At 46.0% G+C, this 19,103-nt stretch overlaps 1 protein-coding gene and 1 long non-coding RNA gene across 2 annotated transcripts in view; one reads left to right on the top strand and one right to left on the bottom strand.

Moving 5' to 3' along the window:
• The first annotated feature begins 183 nt into the window (after positions 1-183).
• LOC110212413 (uncharacterized) lies at positions 184-7,216 on the top strand. The gene is made up of 3 exons (XR_002325660.2): positions 184-285; positions 4,524-4,584; positions 7,140-7,216. It is a non-coding gene; the product is annotated as an uncharacterized LOC110212413 (long non-coding RNA).
• The window catches only part of FGF18 (fibroblast growth factor 18), a 48,455-nt gene continuing 36,318 nt past the window's right edge, over positions 6,967-19,103 (bottom strand). Inside the window, exons 4-5 of the mRNA XM_020992414.2 lie at positions 17,553-17,659; positions 6,967-8,105 (exon numbers count right to left, since the gene is read on the bottom strand). Of these exons, the coding sequence (XP_020848073.1) occupies positions 7,839-8,105; positions 17,553-17,659 (374 nt within the window). The 3' untranslated portion in view covers positions 6,967-7,838. The remainder of the gene's footprint in view (positions 8,106-17,552; positions 17,660-19,103) is intronic.

Below are 19,103 nucleotides of genomic sequence, written 5' to 3'. Positions count from 1 at the left end.
GGGGCTGGAAGGAGGAAGGAAGAGGGTAGTCTCCAGGACATACACACATGCAAAGACTGGCCTACGAAGACTTGTCTGAACCCGCCGCTGGGGAGACTCGATCACACCACCGCGGGGGTGAAGAAGGGGCGGCAAAAGGGTATCTCGAACCGCGCCCCCCCCCTTCCCCAGTAGCTCTGTGCTCAGTGGTTAGCGTCCCATCGGATGGTTGCTAGGTAACTGCCTGGAACAGCCGGCTGCCCCCATTACACCCAGGTGATGAAACCGGGTCCCTCGGGCAAGAAGGTTAGGCACCAGTTCCCCAAATACCCCCTCCCCGCATCTTCCTTCTCCAGACTCTTCTCCCTCTTCTCATCCCATCCCCTTCTTCTCAGTTCCATTTCCTCTATTCACCCCACTCTCCTGCATTCTCATCTCCTTCCGCCTCTACTTGCTGGATCTCCTTTCTGCCTCATAGCTAGTGGATGCAATCTATTCTTCTGCCCCCCTGTCAGCCTTCAGCTGTGGCTTTCTCAAATTTGGGTCATCCTTGTTTTCCCGACCCCTAGAGGAGGCTTGGATTGAGCAGGCAGGACAGTGACTCCCAGGAACATGGTCTTGTCGCTGAACTCTGAGAGTAGGGGTCCTGCTACGATCAGCCCTGACGCTTCTGCTCCCTGGGTCTAATCTAGGGTGGGAGGGACCAGTGGAAGAATCTTAGTACCTAGGGTGCAAAAAAGAATCCAAGATGACCCCCCTTTAGCCCAGTCCTGAGGGCCGGAGTGAGGGCAGTGGGAACCCTGGGGATGCAGTAAACCAGGCAGGTGATTGAAGCCGAAGAGCCCCATTTCCTTGGAGAGAATCCTTCCCCGGGGCTATTCCTTGAGGGGGCAGAAACACGTCCGAAGCCAGGTTTGGGCTTTTCACTCCAGTGAGGTACAGCTGGGCCACAAGGCAGACTGAGGGTTGTAATACAAGGTTGCTTTCCTTATGTTTATATTACTAATGGAACATCATTTACAACTGGGACATATTCCCACTAGAAATGTGCAACTGGATATAATTAAAATATTTCTCATAGCTCAGGAAATTTCCAGGAAGGTCTACTAGTAAACAAAATCAAGGAACCACATTTTCCAAACCGATAGCGCCTTCATTTGGGGGCAACAAAGTAACGTTATGATTGAACCCCACCCCACCCGACCTCCGAATTTTCCTGAAATTTATGGTTTTTCCCAGGGAATAAGGAAACTGGGAATGTTTACCCCCGAAGTGCCAAAGACTTAATCCTGATATGAGGTTTGATGAGGTGAGAGGAAGAGGCAGGTAAAGGAGGAGAGGATGAGGAAGCAGGATTGGGCCTATGGTATGCTCTATCTAGTTGTGGGATCCTATACTTTAAACATGAAAGGGTCCTTAGAAAACATCAATACAGCCCCTTAAATGTGTAATTGAAGAAACTGTGGTCCAGAGAAGCAAAAAACAAAAAACCACCTACTTTCCCCAAGGTTGTAGAGGTAGCCTGGTGTGTTGATAGGGTACTGGCTTTGGTGTCAGGAAGACTTGAATTCAAATCCTCCCTCTAACACTTAATAGCCACATAACTTCCCCAAGACTCAGTTTCCTCGCCTGTAAAATGGGGGTGATGACATCTGCAGTGCCTTTCTCCGAGAGAGGTTCTAAGACTCAAATGAGATAATGTATATCCAGTGCATTTCAAACTTTAAGGAAACATATAATTTGTCAGTAGTTATTACAATAGTCCATCATGAAGCCTTCTATGTAGTGGTTAGAGCCTTGCAGTAGAGAAGTCTGGGATCAAATATGGCCTCTGACTTATATTGTTGGCATGACCTAGAGCAAAATGACTCAGCCTCTCCATACTCCAAGCAATGCTCTAAGACTGTCGGTTACAGACAGTTGCTCATGCCTTTGAGAAGGGAGTTTCTATATTTAGGAGTTTCCCACACCAATAAGTGAATAGATTTGGCCTCTGTTAATTACCTATCATCTATCCATTCATCTGTCAGTATAGAAATCAACACATACACATATATACGAAGTATATGGTGTGCTCAGGAGGACTAGCACCTCTGGTATGAGGGCTTGCTGGCCGCTCCTCCACCTTTGATGTCCACCTTCACCCAACCCTCTCACCTGTAGCTCCAAAAAGCTGTAGCATTCGGAAGTAGCCAAACCCCAGTAAAACCATCTGGGCAGATGGGCTAAATCAGGTTGAGGCCTCAAAGCCCTCAGTGAATTAGGGGAATGTCTACCCCCACCACATGAAGACTTCCCCCTGTGGAAAGGGCTGATGAGAACAATTTGTTCCAATGGCCAGGAAGCTGACTGAAACAGGAACTGTGGAGCACTTAGAGCTTGGTCAGATATTGAACATGCCAGGATCACCCACTGCATCCTGGGCCATCGCCAGTCATCTTGACTTTTGTCTTGCCATTGGACCCAATGACTCTGGAAAAGAGAGTGAGGCTAACAAATTTTGGCAACTTTGCCTAACTTAAATCCAATTCAGGGGCAAGGTGAGACATCACCCATGATGTCATTGGTCCTCTTTGAGAACGAAGGAGGAACCACAACAAAACATACCTATACTATACGTGCAGTATATATATGTGTGTGTGTGTATGTATGTATACATACAAATGTATATAAACACTGTATTTACATCTATCTATTGGAAGCAGGATTCAAACCTGGGTTTGCTGGCTACAAATCCAAAGCACTTTACAATGTTCTTTAGAAAGAGCCAAAGACCCAGTCTAGATAAACAGTTTGTGGAGGCTCAGAGGCACACACACAGCAAACATCTTGAGTCATAGCTGTTTTTTGAGTAGGTTGTTAATATTCAGAGAGCACAGGTTGCCCCAGGAAGGCTTGAGGGAAAAGGAACTGTCCCACGTGCCCTCAGCCTGGGAAGCTACCCCTGGGGAGATGCACCCCAGCAAGGATGCTCCAGCCACAGCTACTGAAGAGCCAGAAAAGAAAGCTCTTGCCACCCAAGTCCTTGAACCTGTCAAATGGTTCAACATCAGAATCTGCTAGGATTTTTTTCAGTGGCAATGACATGAAAGAAGAGCAATTGTCATCTGTTTCGCTGCTGCCCCCTACTTTGTATCTTATGGACTTTTGCAGTGGACTTGCTGCTCAAACCTCCTGTATATTTGGTCTCCCTCATTAGAACATGAGCTCCTTGAGATGAGGGACTGTCTCCCATCTCTATTTACCAGTGCTTTGTATTTAGTGTTTAATAAATGTTTTATTCATTCATTCATGTTGTTCAAAACCCTCATTGAACAGAATTATAACAATGAGTAAGCAGAATAGGGAGAGAGTGACAGACGCAGAATGGAAGAGCCTGGGTTGGAGTCTTGACTGACATCTGTGACCTATGTGACTTTAGGAGAGTCCTGACCTTTCTGGGCCTCAGTTTCCTCATCTCTGTAATGCAGTTGATTGGACTTAATGATCTCTAATGTCCCTTCCAGCTCTTGGTCCAGAATAGTCTGTCATAGGTATAGTGTGCGTAGAGTTGCTCCTTTTACGGCAACAGTAATACACTGGATTCAATTCTGCAAATTTATTAAATACCTACTCTATGTAGCTTCTGTACTGTAAGCTAGAGATAAAAAAAAATGTGGCAGAGTTCTTTCCCTCAAGGAGTTCACAGTTAACTGGGGGGAGGGGGAAGAAACATGTACAAATGTAGTGCCAAAAGAACATACAGGACAAAATTCCTTAGGAAAAATTAAGGAGGAAGAGATCATTTTTAGCTGAATATTAGGTGGGAGTGGTGGATGAGGAAATTCTTCATGGACAAGGTAGCATCAAAGCTGGACCTTTAAGGAGAAGGACCCCCACCCAAAGAGTGGTGGAGACATTGCCTCATGGGCACAGGAGACCATCTGCAGGGAATCAGAAAAGGCAAGGACATCATCAGGCAGTAATATGGAACTGGAAGTATGTATTTTAAAAAGGAATATGCAATAAGGCTAGGAAGGTGATCGGAGCAGCCTGAAAAGTTTTTATTTTATCCTAGAGGCGACAAGGAGTTCCTGAAAGTGCCACAATTACTGGGAAGATGAGTCTGATAAACTCTGGGGGTTGGCCTGGAAAGGGAAGGGACCACAGGACAGGGAGACAGGGTAAGAGGCTATTAGAAGAGTTCGTGTGAGACATGATGGGCTCATCATGGGGACGGTAGGATTGAAGAAGAGGCAATGGATGTAAGACATCTGACAACCGATTGGTGGGGAAGGATGCGGGTAGAGCAGCAAGACTCAGAGATGCCTGAGATTTTTGAGTTTAGGTCTAATGACATGCAAAACTTACCTTAAAATGGAGAAGTTCAGCCACACACTGACTCATCATCCCTTGAAATCATTGTTCCCAGTGGCATTAACAGTCCTCAATACTTCGGCCTTTTGGTTCTGGATAGGGCATGCCATTTGCTTTTTACAGTGTGTGAAATAAAAAGTATTATTGGCTATGGTTTCTACTTCACTCAGTTGTCTGCTTTCCCATAGGAATCAGCTTTTTGAGGAAAAGATGATGCATTAAGACAGCGTGTGAAGTGAAAAAGAAAAGGTAGGTGACAGCCGGACTGCCCAAGCCCTCAAATGCTAGGATAAGGAGTTTCTATTTTACACTTGAGACAACAGGTAAAAACTGGAGGTCTATGAGTGGAACAAAGGGAGGGGTCAGGCATCTGGATTTTTCTGGCAGCTATGTGCAAAGGCCCTAAGAGAACACGGCCTGGAATGTGCACTATGTTTTTACCTGCTTACGGAATCCAGACCCTAAAATCATTGTTAGCCACATTTCCCAAGAAGTGAATCATCTGATTTGATTATCAGGGTTTTATTCCACTTATATGAATAACCATGGAAAAGAACTCAAGCCAGTGATGTAAAAGTATGGGCTAATACAAGTACGTCAATTGGAACTGATTGAAGAGCAGGCACAAAGAATATTAGTGATTCCAATGGAAACAAAATTAGGATCTTCGTTTTAGAGCTGGAAGGACTCTCCATTTAGACCAACTTAGTCATGAGTAAACTGAGGTCCAGGGAGGTTTATTTTTTATTTTTATTTATTTTTATTTCTTATTTTCGGAAGCAATTAGGGCTAAGTGACTTGCCCAGGGTCACACAGCTAGTAAGTGTTTGAGGCCAGATCTGAACTGAGGTCTTCCTGAGTCCAGGGCCCATGCTTTCCACTGAGCCACCTACCTGCCCCCAGGGAGGTTTAAGTGGATTGCCCCAAGATCACCCAGGTAGTAAATACTGGAGGTCACATTCGAACCAAGGTCTCTCGACTCCAGAGACGGTGCACTCACTGTCCGCTATATTATACTGTCTTGCTGATGTCAACCCAGAGGGAGATCTTTCCTGGAGTGTCCTGGATGTCTGTCTTTGGCCCAGTCCAACTCAACATTTTAATCAATGACTGGGACAAAGACATAGATAGCCTGCTTATCAAATGACAGAGACTGGGGAGGACAGCTAACAAACCGGATTACACGCAATATCTCCCCCTCCCCCCCACCATCACTACAAAAATATATATATATGTGTGTGTGTGTACACGTGCATATATATGTACACACACACATACACACACACATTTCAGGCTAGAAGAATGAGCTAAATCTAATCAAATGAAATTTAATAAGGATGAATATGATGGGTCCATAAACTGAACTGCCCAAGTATAGGGGTGAGGGAGGCAGGGCTAGACAACAGTTGGCATGGCATTTTGAGGGACTACAACCTTTGTGTGTCAACTGTGTAAGCTAGAACTAATCATGCTAAATCTGCCTCCATTTGCATGAACAGAGCGCAGCCAGGAGGAAAGGGGATGGTTTCATTGTCCTCTGCCCTGGTTAGATAGATGGAGCATGGGGTTTGTTTCAGGACACCACGTTTTAGGAAGAATTTTGAGAAGCTGAACTGTGTCCAGAGGAGGGCTTCAGGATAAAGAGGGGATTAGAAAATGTTTTTGGACATAAATGGAAGGAATTGGGGATTATTGAGCCTTGAGAAGAGAAGGGGGACTTGAGGGGGACAAGATTGTTGTCTTCAGATATCTGAAAGGCTGTCATGTGGAAGAAGAGTCAGTCAGTCAATAAGCTATAAGCCAGGCACTGGGGATGAGACTTGTTTCGCCAGAGGTCAGAATTAGGTATGTGATGGATGGCAGAGACAAAGATTAAAGCCTCATGTGTGAAAGAGGTATGGATTTCTGTCAGCTGTCCTACTCTAGGGCACACCCAATACATACAGAGCAGTCATTTGGCTTTCTGATCCCTTTTGTAATACTTAAAATCTGAAGGGGGAAAAAAAAAACCCAGGAACACCAGTCTCTCTCCTCTTCCCCACCATCTGACGTGTTTCGCCCTCAGTCAGCAGACATTCAATAGCCCATTTCAAGATCTGAATGCAGCTCATTACAAGCCAAGAAACCAGAATTCAGAGCTGGAAGGGAACCTATGGATCCCAAGTCCCTCACTTCACAGAACGTCAGTGTGATGTGCCAGGATTCAAAGCTCATGCTCTTCTATCAGAAGAGGTTCAGAACTGCATCATCTCAGGACGACATCAGTGTCTGTAACACTCCAGTCTTTTTACCAGGACCGGGGTTGAAATGGAAGTACAGGCAGAGAAGGGAGGGCAGAGGCAGGTGATATAAGTCAGGAGAATGACGAAGAAATCAATCCTTCTATGCCACATACACACAAGCACTCCCCTCCTACCAGCTCCTTCCTCCAGGTTCCCAAGGGCTCCCTTCTGTGGTCCAGGATCTGAGTACGTGTAGAGATACCCGGTCCCCACCTGCCACCTGCATCTCACCCAGGGTTCAGGATCAAAGGAGCAGGACACCTAAGCAAACCCAAAGCCACAGAGGTCAAGAATGAGAAAAGGCTGGCCAGCCCGAACCTCCCACAGCCACGCACCATGTCATTCTAGATAATTTGTTTGTTTGTTTTTAATTGTTGAGGCAGTAATACTTGGTTCATGGAACTGCAATATACAGAGAGGTGAAATAAATAGCTTATATATATATATAATATATATATATATATATATATATATATATAATATAGCTGGTTTTACAATATTCCCTTATCATTGGTGTACTAGATCATTTGAGTCACTGAATGTAATTAGCAGCATTCTCCAGAACTGAGAGCGATGCAGGGGTCACGGAGCTAGGACGGAGCCGTCTGTCGTCAGAAGGTCGATGCGCTGAGAACTCCAAGGACACGCCATCCCCGCGCGGTGTCGCCATCTTGTCTCTACGCAGCTTGCGGCAGACAATAAATAAATGCCTGCAAGCCAGAGAGTTTTGTTTGATGGAAAGGTGGGACAAGGATGAGGGAAGGAGAAGGGCAGTCTGGGGGGTGTTGTTTTTTTTGGGGGGGGTGTTTTGTTTTGTTTTTTTTCCAGCAACTTTGGAAAAAAAAGACTTTGGTTTCCCTTGTTTCTTGGTTCCTGTAATAAAGTTCTCTGGGGACCAGCTTAAAGTTGTCTGTTCCAAAAGAGAAATGGGCACCCAGTCCACTTAAGTTCGATAAGAGTCTTTTGCTGTGGGTGGTTTCAAGTCAACAATAAATCCTTACCGCTTCCCCTAGCGTTTGGGTTCAGTTTTTTTTTTCTTTTAAACACAATGTACAAAAATAGAACTTCTTCCTTATTTTAATGTAAAAATATTTCTCTGATGCAGTTTTTTGTGTGTGTGTGTGAGTGTGTGTATCTGTCTGTGTGTGTGTGTTGGCATGGGTGTCTGTGTGTGTGGCTTATGGTGGCGCCATCCTGGTGGGGCTGCTGGGGCTGGCTGCTCTAGCCAGGGTGTGTGGGTCGGATACGCCTCGTCCGCTTGGTCACCGTTGTATACTTAAAAGGTTTCTGCAGCTCAGCTTGGCCCTTGGGGTAGCGCTTCATAAAGTGGACATCCTGCTGATTCTCCCGCGTCTTGGGGCCCTTCCTTGGTCGCCCCTTCTTGGTGAAGCCCACATACCAGCCTGTGTACTTGGCAGACATCAGTGCTGTGTAATTGTTTTCCAGGACCTTCTCAATGAAGACGCACTCTTTGCTGGTGCCATCAGGCTGCAAAGAAGGGGAAAAAAGAAGCAAAGAGGTGAGAAAGGATTATCCGGGGTCCTAGACACTCCTCCCCTACCACGATCCCTTTGCCAAAGCCAGATAGGTCTCCTCCCTGTCCTCTCAAGCTGCCTACGCATTTCCAGCTCTGTACTCTGCTGAGGCTATTTCCCTTCCCTCCCACCCCCAACTAATATAGAAAGTTCTCCCCTTTTCTTCCCTAAAGGTACAAACTCTACCCATTCTTCAAGGCCCAGTTCAAATCTCACCCCTCCATAAAGATTTTAGCCATCACTCAGGCCACAATAATGTCTCCTACCTCTGAACTCCTGTAACATCTTCACTTGACCCTTATCATCTTATTAGGCTCTTGTCCTGTGTCTCTTCTCACCTTCATAGACTAACTCCTAGAAAAGGCAGTCTATACTCTCAAATTGCATCCATTTCCTCTTCTCCTACTCACTTCTCAATTCCTTCAAGTCTGGCTTCCCATCTCATTCTTAGCTGAAAGGCTCTTTCCAAGGTCAGCACCAATTCATTAACTGTTCGATTTAATAGCCTTTTCTCAGTATGCACTCTACTAGAACCTAACTGTAGCTTTTGATATTGTCTATCCCTAGTTATACTTAGGTACAATCTCTGCCCTTGGTTTCCATGACACCAGTTTCTTGGTTTTCATCCTATCTATCTGATCATTCCTCAGCCTTCTTTCATCAGCTAAATGTGGGTGTTCTCCCAAGAGAAAGCCCTAAGGGCTCTTTTTTCCTTCTTCTCCACACTTTATCCACTGGTGAACTCATCAAGCCCCAAGCGTTCAATTATCATCTCTCTTCAGATGACTCCCAAACTTACATAGTCATAAACTCTCTCCTAAACTCTGGATCCACGTTATCAATTGCTTACTGGACACCTCCACCTGGATGTCCCGTAGGCATCCCAAACTCAACGTGTTCAAAACTCTTTATACTTCCCCTCAAATACATCCATCTTCCAAACTTGCCTATTTTTGTTTCTGGTACCAACACCTTTCAAAGTCTCACATCTCTGGAGTCGTCCTTAACTCTTCCCGACTCCTCAGCCCCCACATCCAACCAGTTGCCAAGTCTTTTCAATAATCCCATCTCTACCACATCTCTTGTTTCTGTCCCCTCTCTCCACTCAGAAGCCTCTCCCCAATTCAGGCCCTTATCACTTCTCACTGGACTACTTACAATAGCCTCCTAATTGATACTCCTGACTCCAAACTCCTATCCAATTCATTCTCCACACAGATGACAAATTGATATTCATAATTTAAAACACAGATGTGACCACGTTTCAGCCCCCACCCCAAAGCAAAAACCTTCAATGACTCTCTATTGCCTCTAGGATAATATATATGCCTCCCCCAATCTGGTTCTCCTTACCTTTCTAGTGTTATTTCATATTATTCCCTTTCATGTATTCTCTCAAACTGGCCCACACATGACATTCTATCTCTCACCCCCTTTGGACAAATGGTCAGCCACGTCTGAAATACTCTCCCTTCCTCTTCTGCCTCAAAAGATCCCTAGTTTTCTTCCAAACACAGCCCAGGTACCATCTCCTACATGAGGCCTTTCCTGATCAATTGTTTCCCATCCCCTAGGTTTTAACATTCTCTTCTCCAGAAGTTCCTTTGTGTTTATTTATTTATTTTTGTCAATATGCCGGATTCCCAAGTAGAAAGTAGGATTCTTGAGGGTAGAGTTTCTTTTTTTTGTCTTTTTACTTTCAATGCTTAAAATAGTGCTTTGTACACAGTAGGCAGCTAGGAGGTACAGTGAATAAAGCACTGGGCCTAGAATCCAGAAGACCTGAGTTTGAATCCAGCCTCAGACACTTACTAGCTGGATGAGCCACCTAACTTCTCTCTGCCTTAATATCTTCATCTGCAAAATAGGGATAATAACAGCATCTACCTCTCAGAGTTGTCTTGAGGATCAAATGATGGATAATATTTGTAAAGTGCTCAGCACAGTGGCACTTAATTACTGCTTATTTGTTTCCTTCCTTCCTTCATATCTCACATCCAATCCAGTGTGCCTTCTCCCAATCATTACTTCTCATTTTTTGTCATATTTGAATCCAGTTTTTGAAAATAATACCCATGTCCCTTATTTCCTTAGTCAACTGCAATCTCTCTGAAAGCAGCCCTTCCATATCCTACCACTTCTTTGCATCCCACAAACCTAGCACATTCAGTGATTCACTGGATGTTTGTCAGATTCCTACAATGTGCACGTACGTGATACAAGGATGATGAAGATGCTGTCTTGCTCTCCTAGAATTTACAGCCTAGCATATCATAACATGGGGCACATACTGCGAGATCAATGAATATCTGCTGAGTGTTCTGCTCATTTTCCTATTTCCTACAACTTCTTTCTGTTCTGTCCCAGTAACTACTGCCAATCCTTGAGGATTTATTGAAGTAAAGATCAAATGAGATACTACGTATAAAGTTCTCTGTAAACCTTAGAGTGCTACATATGGATAAAACACCGGGCCTGGAGTCAGGGGATCTGAATTCAAATTCAGCCTCGGACCCTTACAAGTTGTGTGACACTCCTTAAGTCATTTAACCTCTATTTGCCTCAATTCCCCCATCTGTAAAATACGGTTAATAACAGCCCCTATCTCCCTGGGTTGCTGTGAGGATCAAATGAGATAATATTTATAAAGCACTTAGCACAATGCCTGGCACACAGTAAGCATTATATAAATATTAGTTATTGTTATTATTATGATCATTATTATTATTAGTTGTAGTAGTAGTAGTAGTAGTAGTAGTAATAGTAGCAGTTGTTGTTGTTGTTGTTATACTACCATTATAGACTTCTGTCCTTGGGTACCAACCCCAAGTCAGAATAGGACCCAACCAAGCTCTCCTTACCTCAGCTCCCATGCCTTTTCCTCACTGCCCACATGCAACTGGGGTCCATATGTCTAGCCTGTTCCCTTTCCTCTACAAGCTACCCATTCTGCTCCTTGGACAACTTCTCTAAATCTTCCCTGCTTCGCTTTCCCTGTCTCCTAGCCTTATTTCTCTCCAACTACCCCCTTTCCTCAGTCCCTTCACTCTCTCATCCTCCCTACATCTTTAGGGTCTCAATTGTTTTTTAATACATTGCGCCCAAAGCCTCCAAATATGCCACATGGCCAGACCTCCTGGATCAGGCTAGAAAAGAGTAATCAAGGGGGTTCAGACAGCAAAGGCTGCAGCACCAGAGTGCAGGTAGAGATCATTTAAGGCCAACCAGGCTTTTTTCCAAGGGACTTGTATGATCACTTCCTGAGTCTGTGCTGCCTTTGGCCCCACTCTAACGATAGGAAACAATCCATTAGATTATAAGCTCCTTGAGGACAGGGACTGTCTTTCCCCTCTTTTTTTATCTCCAACATTTAGCAGATAGTAGGCACTTAATAAAGTTTATTGAATTGAGATGCCACATAATCTATCTAGCAAGGAAAGAAGGGGGTCTGCAGGAAGAGCCCCAGCTTTTTGCCCAATAGGCCCACCCTGACCCTACTCTCCTAGCACTTGGAAGAAAAGGGCCTTAAATCTCCCTTTTCCAGAAATCCTAGTCTGCCCATTAGGGGCCTCTGCACAGCCCTGACAGAGATCATTGCAAGGTCGAAAAAAGCACAAATCCCAGGCTGGAAGGACATATTAATATTGCTTGGGTTTCCAAGAGCTTCTCCAAACTTAGCCAGAACATACTCCTCGTTATGGACCAATTCTCAGCCAAGTTGGAAATCTCAAGGTCAGTCTGCTTTTTTTTTGTTTTTTGGGGTTTTTTTTAGATTAAGTAGAGAGTTCCAACCTTTTGTTTGAAGTGGGAAACTGCAGGGTTTTTTTTTTCCCTTTCAGGTTTTCATAACTTACTGATGACTCCAAGGATTTCTCCCAAATGCTTCCAGTAACATTCACCTTTGAGTTGAGAATGAGCATGGATACTTCAGAGTGCTGAACTTTTCAAAAACTTATAAACAAATACAAAATGCCCTTCCAAGATAAAGTATTTCATGGAAATTGCTGAGAGTTCAGGGAGCATGTGGTAGGGGGTGTTTATATGCATGTGTGTCCCTGTGTGTATGCGTTTGCATTCAGTAGGAGCAAAGAGGAGGCTCATTAGAGACTGGGAAAGAAGTTGGACGTTGTAGAGGGGGTGTTCACAGAAAACTTGGGAGGTAAATAATAATGACCTACATTCAAAGGTACTCAGATTCCTGGGGATGCATTAAATATTGGAAGCAAGAAAATGGATATTAAGATCCCAAGGGACACCATATCTGATGTAAGGCCAAACAGTTTGGTCACTCAGGAAAATGTCACTGGTGGTAAGGAACCTAAGGAAGGACCAGGAGAATAAGGTTCACAATTAAAAACCAAAAAAAACCTCAATTGATTCCTGCTTCCATTAACCATACAAGAGAAAAAGGGAGAGACCTCCTCTGGGAGCAGGAAATTCTGGAGCCTTCTCAGTAGCACTTTTGCCTCCCATCACTTCACTGAATTCCTATTCAGCCATTTAAAATTCATCTCAAAATCCCGTGTCCAAAAAGCTCCCCTTGACATATTCTCATTCTCCTTCCCTCTTTCTCTCTCTTCCTCTCCACCTCTCCTCCCACACACTGCCTCAAACCGATTCAATAACAGCCTTCCCCAACACACCAACCCTTCTCTGAGTGGGCCTCCTGGAGCATTCTGTTTTGTTGCAGAGCTCTTTTTAACAGCATTAGTGGAGGATTCCTCCCAAGCCTGAGCGTCCCAGGCCCTGTGAGCTGGCAGTGCCCAGCATACCCCACGTCGCTACCTCCCAAGGGTAGTCTGCTCTAGAACAAGGAAGGGGGACTTCAGGGTACTCTAGTCAAAGCTGTAACACTGTGCCCTTGGTAGGTTACTGGCCCACTAGAGAAATTAATCAATAAAAATTTATTAAGCTCCTACCAAGTGCCAGGCACTATGCCAAGCGATGGGTAAAAGAGGCAAAAGACAGCCCTTGTCCTCAAGGAGCTTACAATCACTTCTCAGTTTATCAAGAAATGCCTATAAACTACAGACAGCAGAATTCTCTGGCATCAAAAACAGAAGATCATAAAATGTGTCACTTATTTCACTGCCCCTAAGGATGCTCCCTTAAGAGGCTACCTCGCTTTCCTTAGATCTGTCTCTAGTCTGCCCTCGAGTTCCTCACCATGCTCATTTCTCCCTTACTGAGTTTTCCTCCCAGCAAAGACAGAATCCAAATCTTCTCCAACAAAATGCAGGCCTATAGGCAACCCCCAGTTTACCTCTTGCAAGCCTCTGTAGTGGTCTGGTGGAAAAACAGCTGGACTCAGATGGGGCTCATGAGACCCAGGTTCAAGTTCCAGCTTAGATGCTTACTAGGCAGCTAACTCTAGGCAAGTCACTTAGGTTCTCCAAGCCTCAGTTTCCTCATTGTAAAATGGAATTTATTAATAATATCTGTTCTGCTGACTTCAGAAGGAGGGTTTGAGGAAAGCATTCAACCTTAATGTGCAATGGAAATAAAAGCTTTTGTTATCAATCGATCATGATGAAGCCTCATTTGCTCTGTCACCGGCACAAAGGACTCAGAGTCAAGCCCAAGTTAACTGACCTGTGTGCCCCTCAGATCCGTCTCTCCCTTTTCGTTGCTTCAGAACACAGTGACCGCTCAATGAGACCACTGCCGATGGCCAGCTCCTCCCTCACAGCCAGAGAACCTCTCTCAAATGATTTGCTTGCTTCCTTTCTCAAGTTCATATGTTTGAAGCTACATGAATCAAAGCTAAACTCAGTCTAGAAGCTGCTCCTTCCCCAAACTTTAGACTGAAAATTTTAAAACAATTATGGACTTCCCAGAACATCTAGTCAAGATGCTCTCATTTTCTCCAACCTCAGCTCGTTACCCCCCCAAAACACTTCCCTTCCTCCAGTCAGGTCAAAATCTATCCTTCCCTTCCCACCCCACCCCCATCTTGTTCTCTCCCACCTCCACCCCTCATTTCCCAGTATAGTCCTGCCTTATCTACCTCTACCCAGGCCATTCATCCTCCCATGCCTGAAATACACTTCTTTCCTCACCAACATAGTTTAGAAAACCTCTCTTCCTTCAAGTTAAGGCACTGGATTCGAACCCAGGTCTTATATTCCACAAGAAAGGATAAGGCATGTATCCAAATAAGCATGGCGCAAATTGAGCTACTTACTTTTCTATGGCTTGGTAAAGGCATTTTGGGGGGTTTTTTCTCCCTTCCCTGGGTCTCAGTCACCTCAACTGTAAAATCAGGGAGGCTGGACTAGGTAATCTCCTGAAGTTTTTTCCAGCCTTTGGGATCTTTCCTTTGTCCTTATCTCGTTCTACCTGGCTTCAAACTTATTGGGGGCTCACATCACACACTCTAGACTATATTATCCTTGAAGGCAGGAGCTAGGTCTTTAGGAGGTAGCAGGAGAGGTACAGGGTGGAGGGAGGATCCTTCACAGGGCAAGAACAAGACAGGTGAATTTCTGGAAGATGACTCACTGCCTGAGAGTCAGCACCATGCTACAGGAGCTGGAAGAGGTGACCCAGGAGGGGAAAGCTAGGGCAAGAGACTAATGAAGAGAAGGAGGAAGGCTAAAATGCAACAGGACCCAGTCTGGGAAGAGGGGAAGAGGTTAGGAGAGAGAGGTAGCTCTGAGGGGTGGGAAGGGAACAGCAATCGAAGGCCGGTGCCAGCTGTACAGTCACCAATGTCAATGAACAGGAGAGAGGGTGAGAATGCAGGAAACAGAAGACGGGCTCCCGGGGAAGGGGTGAGTCACCAAGGAAGGCGGGAAGGGTTCGGCCTGGCGGGACTGGGGCTGCTCTTTTGACCTCAAGGATGGCTAGCCTTTGCTGGAAGGGAGCTGTACAGGACTTGAGAGCAGCTCCTGCCTGGCCAGGTCCCATAACTGTCCCTGGTGGGTCTAGCTCTTTGTAGGTGATCATGAGAAACAAACACAAAAATTTTATTATAATAAAACGTACTAAACTCAAAGCAGGTTTGTGCCTGGGAAACATCCCAAGATGCTGAGTGGGAAGGAGAACAAAGCAGGCATAAGGGATTACGCAGGGCAAGGCAACAGCAAACAATTGGAGGAGAGACACAGTCCCCACCCCCAGCATCCCTCGGGAGTCCCTACAGTGGCTGTGGGACCAACTGGGGCTGGGTCCCCAGGAAACCGGGGCCACCATGATCTACTCTACCCCTTCGTTCAGAGAAGTACCTCCTCCTCTGACCCCCCCCCCACCTAGCCACAAAAACAGTGGAAACTGGATCACTAATTAAAAACACACTCTTTAGCATCGAGAAGACTTACTATGATTTTTTTTTGCTCTTGAGAAGCTAATGTGGGCAATGTGTCTGGAATCTTTTCCTTCCAAATACAGTATTGTACAAAGCTAGGGAGGATCCTTCCCTCCTCCCCCTGGCTCCAGCCTCCTGCCTGCTGCACATTTGTCCTCCACCTACATCTACTCTATCAGGCACGTGAGGAGACCCCTGGGGTTCGGGGGGTTAGTCTAGCTTCCCCTGGAGGTGTTAGGACCCACTACTGGGTGACAGCATCACCAACTCACCATTCAAAGGCTCTCACTGCCCTTGGAGATGTGTGGCTGCAGACCCAGACAAGTGCTTCAGATCTTCCTCCCCGCCCCCCCCAAAAAAAAACTACTGGCAGCCTCTTGAGTCATAGGACCACAGAACTGGGAGCAGGGAGAAGCTTTCAGAATTCATCTAGCCTAAGCCTCTTCATTTTTGAGGCCCAGGGAAGTACAATGATTTGCCTCGGGTCACAGAGGTTGTGTGTGCTATACCAGCTATACAGGCTTAGCACCTGATTCTCCCATCTTCAGATCCAGTGCTCACTCTTTCCCAATCGGAGTTCTAGAAGTCTGCCTTCCAGAATCCAGCTCTAGAACTCCTGTTCCTAAACCTGGAGGTGCCAGGATGGGGAAAAAAGGGTCCGAAGTGGGGAATGTCTAACAGTGAGGCAAGCAGAGCCCGTGCCCGGGGAAGGGTGATTTCCCTCCACTCATGACCAGCAACGCTAAGAGGATGCCAGAGAAACCAGAATGTTAACAAAATAATAAATATTTTTCAAAACTATTCCCTTTCGGGGGCAGCTAGGTGGCGCAGTGGATACAGCATGGGCCCTGGGTTCAGGAGGACCTGAGTTCAAATCCAGCCTCAGACACATCACACTTACTAGCTGTGTGACCCTGGGCAAGTCACTTAACCTCCCATTGCCCAACCCAAAACAAACAAACAAACAAAAAATATTCCCTGTTCTTCACCCGCCAAAAAAACGCAATGGAACATTTTTTGGGGGCTAAAGGTGGGGACTATGTGTCTCCTCCAATTGCGGCCCAAGTTTCTTGGGGACCCAGCCCCAATTGGTCCCACAGCTACCGTAGGGACGCCTGAGGGATGCTGGGGTGGGGACCGTGTCTCTCCTCCAATTGTTTCCTATTGCCTCGTGGGGGTGGATACAAAAGCCCACCACCATCGGCAAAGTCCCAGTGTGCTAGCCAAGCAAACTTCCTCACTCGTAACTTTGCTCAAAACAAGTTCTTTCATTCTGCTATCGTGCAGGGATCCTACCATCAATCGAAAATAAAATCTCCCTGTAATGCTAGAACCATGAGGCCCTGGTGCTGATGGAGACATTCAGACTGCATTGTTCTGCTGTCCCACCATGGTTATTAAAACAAGCACTGAGCCTCTGACCTGCGGGAAGCTCCCCTTCTATATTCTGAGTAAAGAAGATGCCACTTATCCTAGTCCTGGGTGGAAACTCCCTCACTTTGGAGGAGGATAGCCCATCGGTCAGCTAGGCAGGGTCATAAATAGAGCTCTGGCCTCGATGTCAAGGAAGAGCTGAGTTCAAATGCATCCTCAGACACTTACTGGCTAGTAACCCTGGGGAAGTCACCTCTCTTATCCCCAGTTTCCTCATCTGTAAAACAGGATAATAACAGGATTTACCTCCCAAGGTAGCTGGGAGATTTAAATGAAAAAATATGCATAAAATACTTTGCATACCTTAAAGTCCTATATAAATGTAAGTTATTTATCAGCAGCAGCAGCAGCCTGTTCATCTGCAGAACAGAGTCTTCTACCAAACCAGTCATAAGAAGTAATAAACTCCTAGGTGCTTACCCAAGGTGTCTAGCTTTACAGTTTGGGGAAGTGTAAGGGGGGGACCTGGGGAGTTGGCAAGGGGTGGGGGGAAGGAAACGACACAGACGATAAAGATAAGGGCGGTGAGAATTCCACATCCCCGCGTCCTGCTTTTCATTTGGGGCTGACAGGCAGGGTCCTGGACACATCATTACAGTTTCACAGTCATCGCTCCAAGGTAATGCTCAAGTTACAAATGAATTAATGGGAAACACTTACCTTCCCCACGAGTTTGCCTTTCCTATTCATGCAAAGGTAGAAGTCTGTCTCCTTGCCTTTGATCCGGACTTGACTGCCAAATGTGTCTGTTTCCACTAGAAGCTGAGCTTAGAAAGGGAGGAAAAAAAGGCATTTTTTACCAGGCTATAGGAACACCGAGGCTCCCCTGACATTCTGACCAGACGGTTCTTGCTCCCCACCCTGTCCCTGTCCCTCCTTCCTTCCCCCACTCCCCTTTCCAGGATTCCTCAGTGGAAAAGGGATGGGAGAGGAAGGGTATGATCTGGAATCTCAGGAAAAGCATAATTCCAGTAATGCCCCCAACGCCACTGTTATTTATGAATCACAGAGGGAGAGGCCCAGTCCTTGGCCTCTTCCCCACTGTCCCCACCCCTCTAGAGAATGGGGTCCAGGGCCTCTAACCCCATCCCCATTCAAAACGCTGGCTTTATCTGATGCTAAGAGCTGAACAGCAGCGCCCAGTCCTCTCTGCTTCCTCCTGGCTCCAGCAATTCTCCCTGGAGGGGTGGTAGGGAGGGCAGATGTACATATAAATCAGGGCCAAGAACAGTAGACTGGATGGACTTTGGGGATAGACACACACATGCACACACCTCACCCTCCCTAAGCACCATCATACAGTTCCCAGAACAGCTGGAACAGGCCCCCCAGGGAGAACATCTGGAAGATGGAGCACCTGCTAATGCCCCCCTCCTTTTTCCCCTCCCAAGGCCCTAATGGCCAGGTCAGGCCCGAAGGGAAGGGGCGTGAGAAGGGAAACATAAGGACCCTGGAGGGAGGAAATGAGGTGGGGCTGTTCCGGAACAAGGAGTTACCCCACCCCGAGTTGGTCCCAGAAGCTCTGTGGTCACTAACTAGCTTGAGTCCCAATGAATACATTCAAAGCCAAGACCTAATAAATGACCTGAGGGGGCAGGGGAGAGAACGCCTGCTCTTGGATTGCCTGGGACCCTAATCCAAAATGAGTAGTGAAGTGATAGGTCACAGAGATATCAACAGAATGGAGTGAGGGGGAAGGTAGGAAGGGAAGGGTATTTAGAGCTGACTACAATAGGGCTACGGCTGAAATAAAAATTAGAATCCAGAGGGTGAGCACTCTGACCCCCCACTCTCCTGAACCTGTCTCTTTACCTTTCATCCCTCCTCTGTCCCCTTGCTCATCTGCTGTCCAGTTTTCTCTAGTAGCTGTCCTTTCTCCATACCCCACCCCTTATCTTGTCACCTCTCTCCTCTTCCCTTGCCTTCACACCAAAGAAATTTCATTTCAGTGACAAGTAGCTTGCTTTTCCTTAATACAAATCACTGCCTTGCATTCCTGACTGCAGTATCCTTGGAGCTACAGCAAATGGACCACGTTGCCCCTAAAACACAGTGGGTATGAATAATATCCCGTCTGATTTTAATAAACACACACACACACACACACACACACACACACACACACACCTTAGGAGATGCCAGTGCCCTGCTGTGAAAATTAAAACCATCTGGAACTCGTGATTTCCAATAATTAATCTAGCCCTACTTTGA

The sequence above is a fragment of the Phascolarctos cinereus genome, unplaced genomic scaffold (assembly GCF_003287225.1).
Source record: "Phascolarctos cinereus isolate Bilbo 61053 unplaced genomic scaffold, phaCin_HiC Scaffold_2;HRSCAF=192, whole genome shotgun sequence".
NCBI lineage: Eukaryota > Metazoa > Chordata > Mammalia > Diprotodontia > Phascolarctidae > Phascolarctos > Phascolarctos cinereus.
This window is presented reverse-complemented; position numbering and strand designations above follow the sequence as displayed.